General features: G+C 32.9%; 1 protein-coding gene across 2 annotated transcripts; it reads left to right on the top strand.

Moving 5' to 3' along the window:
* Positions 1-3,228: 3,228 nt before the first annotated feature.
* On the top strand, positions 3,229-11,244 carry LOC100160153 (glycerol-3-phosphate dehydrogenase, mitochondrial). 2 transcript variants are annotated; one of them, XM_008184127.3, is made up of 13 exons: positions 3,229-3,660; positions 7,443-7,546; positions 7,788-7,953; positions 8,066-8,288; positions 8,350-8,513; positions 8,573-8,867; positions 8,930-9,123; positions 9,213-9,407; positions 9,475-9,731; positions 9,807-9,965; positions 10,035-10,223; positions 10,288-10,386; positions 10,880-11,244. In XM_008184127.3, exons 2-13 carry the CDS (start codon positions 7,451-7,453, stop codon positions 10,910-10,912), a joined length of 2,070 nt encoding a protein of 689 aa, XP_008182349.1. In that variant the 5' UTR covers positions 3,229-3,660; positions 7,443-7,450; the 3' UTR covers positions 10,913-11,244. The 2 variants fall into 2 exon arrangements, with proteins under 2 accessions (XP_008182349.1, XP_003244035.1); XM_003243987.4 differs by having other exon boundaries at positions 3,232-3,660; positions 10,896-11,244.
* The last annotated feature ends 296 nt before the right edge of the window (positions 11,245-11,540 follow it).

Genomic DNA, 11,540 nt, shown 5'->3' on the forward strand with positions numbered 1-11,540 from the left:
TAACTTATTAAGTACGTACTAAGACTAAGCCAATCTTTCTCAGTTACCATTTACGTAAATACATAATTACTCAAATAAGTATTTATAACTTATTACTTGTATAAATTATTGTGCCTCACAAGTTAAGGAAGTTCGCCACGCCACTGGTACCGACTAGTGACTACTGAGACTCTGTAGCTTGTTATTCGATTATGATCATAGGCGAAACTACGGGTGAGGCCAGTCAGGCCATACTGACTAAAAATTTGTATAATATTACAGTAGCGCCGAATGAAATTAAAACTGGCAGTTCAAATATTTTGATTGAACCACCCACCACTTCAAACGACTGTGAAACTGACTCAACTAATTATGTATAAATAATTTAATGACATATTATCTGTGTTTAATACAATTATTATCCAATTCATTTAATACCCAATACTCACCCACTCACAAATTGAACTAATTGAAGTACGTTTTCGGCGCCACTGTCGTGTATATTATTATATATTTTTATAATTATTTAGGCATTATAAATAATATATTTATACGTGTAAACGTACATTGTTAATATTTCTTAAATTGAATTGTACACACTACACAATGGACATAATAATACAATTTATTTTTAACATTGATTATGGAATATGGAGTCGTATAGTCTATGTACCTACTCGAATATTCGGTTTGATCAGTTATTGTTTAATTTAGACGTTTTACGTTTATTTTTGTATCATAGCAAGTAATAGTTAATTTTACGTAACAAGTCGCTAGTCGGTAAAGTTTGTTACGATATGATATACCCGTAGAAAACTATTGTCGATTATACGTAGGTACTTTAATATTTTCATATTATTTCTTTTATTATAATTTATAAATTCATATTTTTATCATTGACCGGTGACAGCGATCGTTCACATGATTCTTAAGTTTAACATTAGAAAACCACGGAAAAGTAATTATTAATTAGAATATTTTTTTTTTTATAGATAGAGGATAAGTCATATTATATTTTAATTATTATTTAAAATATAGTACCATATTAATAATTATTATTATATACATTAGTACCTCCCCAAACAGTTTGATTATTATTAACCACCGTTAGTCTAAAAGACCGGCCATTTATATATTGTTTGTTGAATTTATAAGTAATTTTAAAGTCACAGACCGTGTATGACTAAACTCGGAATTAATTTTGTTCAATATTATTTTCGTCAGTGATTTTTGATACAAAAAAACCATCACAATCGTTTATTATTAAAAATGTATCGATTATTGTAATTTTTTATTTATTATTGTAAAGAAATATTCATTATAATATGATATATATACATTAACAAAATTACTACCTATATATAAAGTTGTTAATTGTATTTTTTTTTTATATTTTTCATTTGGCTTGCCCTAATAAAAGTGTCTAGTTTCGATTAGGATTATATCTATTGTAATTTGTAGGTATTCCTATTTATTTGTATCTACAGTATTTATTTATACAAGAAATAACAAAAGTTTTGAACGTGGTCAATTTTCGGGATAATGTTTTTGTTATATAATATTTTAAATGTTGAACATAGTTTATACCTATTTGCTTGGTCGTTTATCATCACAAAAATTCATAGCTATAGGTATAGAATATACCGTATATCACGAGAGTATGAGACATGAATTTGAAATTAATAATGATGTGTATGTAATAATTTATTGATTTGTTGTTTTTAATAATTTGTATACAAATTGTATCGGGTCCATGTGTTTAAATATATCGACAAAAGACAATACCTAAGCGTAGCGAGAGTAGATGACTAATGAGTAGATAATATAGATTTTTTTTGTTGTTATATTTTACTCCTAAAAAAAGGCGTATACTGAATTAGGGGCGTCGTATTTTTGTTCGCTCCCCCATTACCCCCCCCCCCAATACGGCCCTGGCTGCAGAGCGGCACACCCCCACTAGTCCACCTTTTTTTTATTTTAAATCAAAACAATATATAAAATACGGTACAAACCGAAAAGAACGAGTAGAGCCGTAGGTATTTTCGGTATACCGGTATGTGTACCGTATACCGGTATTTTTAAATTATTTCGTTCAACCGCCGTTTACGGTACACACGCGTCAAAATATCGTCTAAACCGTATACCGGTCACAAGAGACCGAGACACCGCTGGCAGTCGGCCGGGCGTGCAAACGGGTACGTAATAATAATAATAATAATATCATATCACGCGAAAGTTAAATTCCGCGCACGACAATAACGATAATCGCGCGCCGCGCTCCGCCGGCGTACCGCACCGACGCGGGACGGTGCGGGCGCGGCGTGCACAGGTATTCGCGCGCTTGCGCCGCCGAGTCTGATGTAATTTTTTTTCGTCGGGGCCCCCCAATGTCACGTCGAGCCGCCAAAGCCGCCGCCGCAGCAGAGGACGTCGGTCGCGATCGTGCGCGGATGGGAAACAGAGTAAAGAACCGTTTCGATAACATTATATTATTATATTTTTTTTTTCGCGCTCCGCCGCCGACCGTGGACAATCGTCGCGCCCGCCGGTCGTTTATTTTTAAAAACTCGGCCACCGCCGCCAGTCGAGCGCCGACCACCGATCACCGTCACCGTCGCCGCCGCCGCCGCCGGACTGCATGACCGACACCGGCTCACAAACGGGGTGAGTACCCGCCGCCGACGGTCACAATAATTATATAATATCATTATTATAACACCACTATAATAAATTGTCAGGGCATTACAATGTTTTAAAACGAAATGATAGTAATTATCATTTGCTTTTGATCGCGATTTCTGCCGCCCGGGCCCCTCCCACCCGTCTGCCGCCCACGCCGCCGCGACTGCCGACAGCGTTGACCTCGCGACGATCGATATCGGACGAGAGCGCGCAACGATGATGGCAGTAATACCCATCGCCGAATAATATTGTCGTCATCGTTCGTTTCGCCGTGCGGCGCCCGACGACGCGACAGCGACAGTAATAATATTGTGCAACATTTTTCGGTACCCGAAAATCGTATTTGCCGCGGCCGTCCGTCCTGTCCGGTCGGCGGCGCCCGCACACTCCGCCCAGCGCTGATAACACGGCCCGCCGCCGGCCGCCGCACGCACTCTCGTCCGGCGCGCGCGCGCGACGTCGTTTCCCCTCCAAAACCGCCGGCATCGTTCGATTTGCCGATAACGAAAGATAAACCATTACCGTAATAATAATAATATTGTTGTGTTATCGCCGATCGCGGTGGTCAGTGATACGAGCGATCGTGTTACTCGCGCAGGTTACTCGTCGGCGCGCCGTGCTCAGCGAGCCACCAGTCGTGTTCCGGACGTGTTCGTCGCGTTACGCAGGTCGTCGCAGCCGTGTCACCGCCGCCGCCGCCGCCGCCACCGCACAGTTTCGGCGAAATTTTCCGGTTCGTGTCTAAATTAATTAATAGGTAGAGTACTATCATGATATTATCCGGACGTACCGTAATTAATTATTGCGACAACTGTGTACGGTTTTCGTCCATCGCAACGAGCATAATATCGTTATCGTAATAATAATATTATTAATATTTTTTTCTTCGAACAATAATATTATCATCGTTTGATTAGTAAAACTTTAAAATTTTAATTCCGTGACCGACGAGTGTGAGAGCGAATTTCGCGTTTTTATCTTTGCTGACAACCGCACGAGGTATATACCTATTACAACTGTTTAACGATTTTATCATAAAATTTTCGTCCGAATTGCTGTGCCAAAAAACGACCTTGGCTCGGCGATCTCGTACGATCAGCCATTAAATTAGGCATCTGCCTACCTGTTGTTTTCGTCGACGCCGCTCGAAATACCTGTTTCGATTTAATTACCCGAGTGGTCGAGTACGACTACCAGCTACCTCTGCCTAGAACATTCGGGGACAAAAGGTTACTGAGTACTGCCTACAATTCAAAAAAAAAAATTTGAAATTTTTTGAAAATTATTAAACCGAGCGGCGTAGGCCAGTTAAAAAAAAAAATCTACCAAATCGCTACCCAATAATAGCCCAAATTGTCTGACAAAAAAATCGTTTACACGTACCTAGTTATATACCTTGTTAGTTGACGTTTTTCGATGATTTCAATCCGTAGGGACGGACACTGCACGTGTTATTGGATTTATTATTATTTCACAAAACTAACCTGCCCACGTCGATTAAGTATTTATATTTATCGATTTAGCCACAGACTAAACATTAAACGAAATGTAAAATTTAGCTATTTGTATCTCTTTAAATATTTTGTTACCCAAAGGTTATCCGCTGCAATCACAAACGCTCTCTGTAATAAAAAAATAAATATGAATACGAAATGAGTCGGATAGCTTTAGACGGTAATCTAACTTTTGAAAGGACTTTGGCACTTGTGTGTACCTATTTCTCCGAGTCTTTACTCGCATAGTAACTTTTTAGTATGCATAAGTGTTAAATCAGTGTTAATTTATTCGAACCGTAGACAGGTACCCAGTACAAATGTTTTAAACACAAACAATGCTTGTGACATGAGATTGACACATTTTTTTGTTTTAGGTTGTTAGATAAGTATTAGTAAATAATAATATATTCTAAGGCATATTCTCAAAGCTAAATTACCTACTGTGTTCTTAAAATGACAAAAAAAAAAAAAAAACATTTCCATTGACTTCGAAAATTGTTTATTATTTCAGGCCTTGGCTAATTACGAGCGCAATATAGGTGAAATTTTAACACGATTATAATATGTAGGTATTATAAATACGATTCTAAATTTCAAATTCCCACAGCGAAAATAAGATCAATAATATTATAATCAGTGAAATCGGTAAGATTAATTCGAGGATTAATTGCCCGGAAATAAGTGATCACAATGCAGTCAATGTCGCACAAACTCGTGTACGAATATAATACACGATGGTCTTGGTAAAAGTAAAAGTAAAATAACAATATGGGTAGCTATTATAGGTATTTAACAGCCTGCAATACTTTGAGATAAAAAAAAAATTAATTCTGGCTTTTAGTTTGTCAGCTAATAGTGAAGTACTAACTAATCCACACTCGATTTGAATAAACATCGTTCTTGTTTTTCTTGATTAGTCAGGTACATAATATTATCATGTGCTAAATGTGCCATCAAAAACCCAACAATTATATTTCTTGTGCACATTTTAATACCTAATTTACATATTTTAATGCGTACAGCGGTAGGCGTACGACATTGTTTTGTAGCTATTAGAAATTTGTAATCGACACACTTAAAACAAATAACGAGCTGTATACTTTTGTTATATCAATATTAATTTATTCTATTTCTGTTGGTTATTGACAAATTGCATTAATTACAGTATTATGTGTTGGCTAATTTAATACCGAGTAGTATTATATTAATGAGCATAATAATTACTCTGATAATTACAACTAAATATGAATATTGATTTTTTAATTTATTTAAACTTGTGAACATTTCTTTAATTTATGTATACCCGTGTGCGTACCCATTATTAACATAATATAATATTATCTTCTTAACATAATTGTTAAATAATAATCACATTTTATTTTAATGGCTCAATATCGATTGCTTATTGCTGTATTAAAATTATAATCTTTCAGATTATTATTAAATGTCCTAAAACAATTTCAAACGTTTGTTATTTGAAAAAATAAGAACAGATTCACAGTTTAATAATAATAAACAAACAGACATCAACTTATTAGGTCGTAGGTCATCGAGTACAAATACAAATCAAACTAATTCTTTAATTAAATATATTACCTAATGATGTCACCTGACTAAATAGGTACTGATGAGTGATGGATGATAGTGTAGATAGATATTTACATTCAATCAGAGGTCACAATTTATTTTATTGGGTCTTGAGAATGTAAACTATTTATGTAAATCTACATATAACAAATATAAAAACGTAATCGTTTTTGTTTCTTCTGTGGTTTTGAGAGTGTTTGAAATTTGAAAACAAGTTCAATATCATTCAATGTCACATTGACTTAAAAAAATGTATTAGATTCCTCCTGGCTCCTATTATTTATGTAAGAAGTTTTATATTTAAAATTTGTTAAGTATAGATATATAAGTATTAGTATATTATACATAACATGATGTGACTTTTGGCAGTTAAACTAAAGGTCTGCTAAAAAAGTATCTGGCCTAATTCCAATTAGTAAATCTGCTTCAGAATTTTAAATAACAGCGTTTGTTTATTTAATTTAAATATTTCAATTTAAACCATTAACTCTAAAATTATTTAATCATGTGTTTATATATTTCAATCATGCATTGAAAATTACTTGCCTAAAACATGTCCAAAATAGGTAGTATATTTATACAATTATACTGAAATTAGTCAAATCTTGGGTGTTTTCAGTGTTTTAATTTTTACTTCAAGTAGATAATAGTTTAGAACAATTATATTCAGTGTCGGACTGGCTCGAAAAGACCCAGTCCGCGATTTTGAAGAAAGGGCCCCCAACAGGCAAATAGAAAATGTTTTGACTAGCCCAGAAAAAAAAGGTCACTTGGCTCCAGTGGCGTGGTGAACTAAGAATTTTCCAGAGGCAAATTACAATTATCCCAAGTATTAATGCATAATAATGTATTAATATAATATAACTAATTATATTTCAGATCGTTATTGACTACCTATGAAGAATATCGTATTACATTAACTAGGGGACACACTGGCTACCACCCACCCCTCTATTTAAGAAAAATCTCAGAGACAAATGTCTCTGAAATTACCGTTTGCCACGCCACTGCTTGGCTCACAATCCAATTTATTCTCGAATTTATTTGTACATAGAAAATTTTTTTTTCAAGACAATTACCATCTTACATATTTATCAATTATCATACATCCATATAGCCATATAAACACAAATAACTAAATATGTACCTCGATATGTACCTAACTAAAAATCAATCATTCGATCTATTAACTGGTTTTACTATATTTTTAATATAGAAATTTCAAATTAGCTCCTATACTGGCTATACCACCTGTGACATCATACTATATAAAGAAAAACAGTGATTAAAATTGTGTCAAATTGTATCCAAATATATAATAATTCAGTTACAATCAGTGATTCTGTGAATACCAAGTCATACGCATATACCCATATAAATATAATATAATATTATTAAATAGTCACAACAATTTTACACTATTTATAATCAATAATACATATTTGTACATAATAGACAGCTATTAAATTCGTAGAATGATTATAATAATGTCATTATTTTAATAATTATTGAGAACTTCTCAAAATTGTAAACAAAAATAAATTTCCTAATTTGAAAAAAAAAACGAAAAACGAATAATAATAATGTTAATAGGTAACAAAAAAAGGGGCCCCAATTTACCATAATTAAGCCAGGGCCCCGTCCGCATTTTCTGCCTATATTATTTAACTAACTAGTTAAATTACATTTTTGTTTCAGGTTACATAATGGCGTCAAAACTTTATAATATAATTGTTGGTGGTGCTTCAGTTGGCGCTGGGGCATATTTCACCACATGGTTATTGACTGGAGAAAATCCAACAGTATGTACCTATTATTTTTGTTTTATTGTTATTGAAGTTTTTATCTAAGTTAGTAGGTACTTATAGATATTTACTTTTTGTATGTAAAATATTAGGTCTACACTACAGAGAGTAGGTATCTATTCGTTTGTATATGATGTTTTGTTCCTAAAAAAATAAAAAAATATTTTAATTAAATACATTTCATCATTACTTGTGAATTGTGATACATCTATTAAAATTTATTTATTTTTCACTGAAGCAATTACAAACGGTACAAGCGGAAGCCGGGAAAAAAACTGGAAGACTACGGACATTACCTCCAAGAAGTACTCAAATTCAATCTTTAAATTCGGAAGAATTCGATGTCCTAATTATTGGAGGTGGTGCTACCGGTGCTGGCTGTGCTATAGACTCAGTCACACGAGGTAAGATATTTAATGTAAAACTTTTGAACGCATTTTAAATATCAAATTTAAATGTAGAACATAATTGTTTATTTTATTTAAGCTGTTAAAACCTTTAAATAATGATTTTCAGGTTTAAAAACTGCATTGGTCGAGTTAGACGATTTTGCGTCAGGTACATCAAGTCGCAGCACAAAACTCATCCACGGTGGTGTACGTTATTTGCAAAAAGCAATACTTAATTTAGATTTGGAACAATACAAAATGGTCAAAGAAGCATTGCATGAGCGAGCAACAATGCTTAAGACGGCTCCTCATTTAACCCATGCAATACCAATCATGTTACCAGTTTATGAGTATGTTCTAGTTTTTTTTTATCTAATTCATATGTTTTCACTATTTATTATGATTGTATAGGTGGTGGAAAGTTCCTTACTACTGGGTCGGTATTAAAGCATATGATCTTGTAGCAGGTTCAAAAACAGTTAAAAGTTCTTATTATTTAACCAAAACTGAAGCATTAGAAATATTTCCCATGCTTAAAAAAGATAAATTGGTTGGAGCTATTGTATACCATGACGGTAATGACAATGCAATTGTTTAGTTTGTTTAGTTGTTTCATGGGTTTATTATATTTTAGGCCAACAAGACGACGCTAGAATGTGCCTTGCTTTAGCACTGACAGCAACTCGTTATGGTGCCACAGTAGCAAATCATGTAAAAGCAGTTCATATTATTAAAGACGATAAAGGAAAAATTTGTGGTGCACACCTCCGAGATGAACTCACTGGAAAAGAATGGGATGTTAAAGCAAAGTGTGTCATAAATGCTGCCGGGCCTTTTACTGATTCTGTACGGAAAATGGATGATAGCAATGTCAAGGAAATATGTACTCCTAGTAAAGGTGTACACATTGTGTTACCTGGTTATTACAGGTAATTTAAAAAAATCCTAACATAGTATATTTTTGATTTAAACATATTTCTCATTTTAATAGCCCTGAGCAAATGGGACTTTTGGATCCTGAAACATCTGATGGCCGTGTTATATTCTTTTTACCATGGCAAAAACATACATTATCAGGTACCACAGACAGCCCATGTGCTGTAACTTATAATCCCACACCTACTGAAGATGAAATTTCGTTCATATTGAACGAAATAAAAAATTATCTTAACTCAGATGTCGAAGGTATGCCATTAAATTGAGCTTTTGAAATGTATACTTTAATGTATAACCTAACTATTTTTTATATATTAATATTTAAAAATTGATTTTAGTACGCCGAGGTGATGTTTTAAGTGCGTGGGGTGGTATTCGTCCATTAGTGTCGGATCCAAACAAAGGTGACACTCAGTCATTGGCACGTAATCATATTGTCCATGTTAGCAAATCTAATTTAATAACAATTGCTGGAGGAAAGTGGACTACTTATAGAGCTATGGCTCAAGAAACTATTGATGCTGCAATACAAGGTTTATAACATTTTTTTTTTACCTATCAAATATTGTATATTTGTGTAATATACGATTGTTTTTACAGCTGTCCCGGAGTTGAAACCAACAAAACCTGAATGTCAAACAGATGGTCTCCAATTGGAAGGTGCACATGGATGGACACCAACAATGTACATAAGATTAGTGCAAGATTTTGGTTTGGAATGTGAAGTCGCTCAACATTTAGCCACGTCATATGGTGACAGAGCATTTGCTGTAGCTAAATTAGCTAACCTCACTGGAAAACGTTGGCCAGTAATTGGTAATAAAATTCACCCTGAGTTTCCATACATTGATGCTGAGGTAATAAAACATTACGATTATATACCTAACCATTTTCTGTATATAATTAGTAAAATCGATTTTTTTCTTTAAAAGATTCGTTATGGAGTAAGAGAATACGCTGTTACGGCTGTTGATATGATTGCTAGACGTTTACGATTGGCATTCCTGAATGTACAAGCTGCTCAAGAAGCACTCCCAACTATTGTAAACATTATGGCCGAAGAATTAAATTGGAATGATGAAGAAAAGGAGGTTAGATATTTGATAGTTTTACAACTTAATAAGTTATTAATAATTAATGTATTATGTAACAATATTTAGAAACAATTGAAAATGGCCAACCATTTCTTGGCCACTGAAATGGGTATGAGCGTGAACAGAGCATCTCGAGACAAAATTCCAATTACTCTATCCCAGGAAGAGGTCAAAATGTATGTAAAGAGATTCCAGATTCTTGATCATGATCACAAAGGATATGTTTCCATCAACGACATTCGTAGGAGTATGAAGGTATTCATTTTTTATCAATTATTTTATCTGATGTCAAATTATACGGTCTTATATTTTAAAACAGAATGCTGGTGAAAATGTAACTGGAGATGAGCTTCATGAAATTTTGAAAGAAATAGACACCAATATGAATGGCCAAGTTGAGCTGGATGAATACTTACAGGTATCCATTATACATTAAATATTAATCGCTTCAAACATTCCTTAAAACAGCGGTTCTTAAACTGTGGTCAGCAAAATTCATCTCCGGGTCCGTGACGGCTCTATTTAAAAATAAAATATTACATTTTTATGAAAAATGATGTGTAATAAAAGTAATTATAAATGTGTATGTTTTTATGTACATACTTATATGATTTTTAATATAAAATAAGTATTAAAATAATGATTATGATAACATGGTCTTTTGTAAAAAAAAAATAAAAAAAGGTATTAGAAAGAAAATTGATAAGGGGGTCCATGAATTATAAAAGTCTTCCATCAGGGGTCCGTGTAAGTTTAAGAACTGCTAACCTAAAAGCTAAAATTAAACTAAAAATATATTTTATTTTTTTTTTTTGATTTTGATTTTGATTTTGTTTTTGAGTTTTTTGTAATGTTTGATTTAAATAACTTTAGTAGTTTGTGTGATGATATATTAATATATTTTATATAAGTTGTGTTTTTTATTAGATGATGTCGGCACTTAAATCTGGTCATATATCCCACTCTCGTTTTGCAAGAATGGCCGAATTAGAAGAATTCCATAACAAAACTCAAAGCAAAATCAGTGTGGAAAGAAGTGGTGGTGGTTTTTAGATGAAAATTCTATTGCATTAAATCACAAATTATTTATTTATTTTTGGTTTTGTTTTAGCGTCCGCAAACAACTTTTTAGATATAATGAATTCTACCATAACCAAAGTATTTCTTTAATTTTAATTTTTGTTTTGTTACAAAGTGTTACTATATATAAAAATAAAAATTACTGTTATGACCACAATGTTAAAAAAAAAAAAAATATAGAAAAATCTACAACAAATTTTTGTTTTTTATGTTATTAAATGTTATTATTATATTACAAGAGTACCCAATATATTATATTATTTCTTAAATAGATTATATTTTCATAACTCGGCAAAGTTCAAAAAAATGAAAAATGTTACTAAATATAGTGAACAATTATTAAAAACAAAAAACAATATCCAAATTGTATAAAGTTGCATGAAAAATAAAATTATAAGCAGATTATATTTTGTAAAATAATAAATCTTAGTGGAACTGCTTAGATATTCGCAAACTTTCTAAAAAATTTGTGACATTAGAATGTAATTATTA

The sequence above is a fragment of the Acyrthosiphon pisum genome, chromosome X (genome assembly GCF_005508785.2).
Source record: "Acyrthosiphon pisum isolate AL4f chromosome X, pea_aphid_22Mar2018_4r6ur, whole genome shotgun sequence".
In the NCBI taxonomy this organism is placed as follows: domain Eukaryota; kingdom Metazoa; phylum Arthropoda; class Insecta; order Hemiptera; family Aphididae; genus Acyrthosiphon; species Acyrthosiphon pisum.

Coding starts and splice junctions, on each gene's coding strand:
- LOC100160153 (XM_003243987.4), top strand. CDS start 7,451: ATGGCGTCAAAACTTTATAATATAATTGTTGGTGGTGCTTCAGTTGGC. Junction 8,289..8,349: donor ATCATGTTACCAGTTTATGA/GTATGTTCTAGT, acceptor ATGATTGTATAG/GTGGTGGAAAGTTCCTTACT. Junction 10,224..10,287: donor ACATTCGTAGGAGTATGAAG/GTATTCATTTTT, acceptor ATTTTAAAACAG/AATGCTGGTGAAAATGTAAC.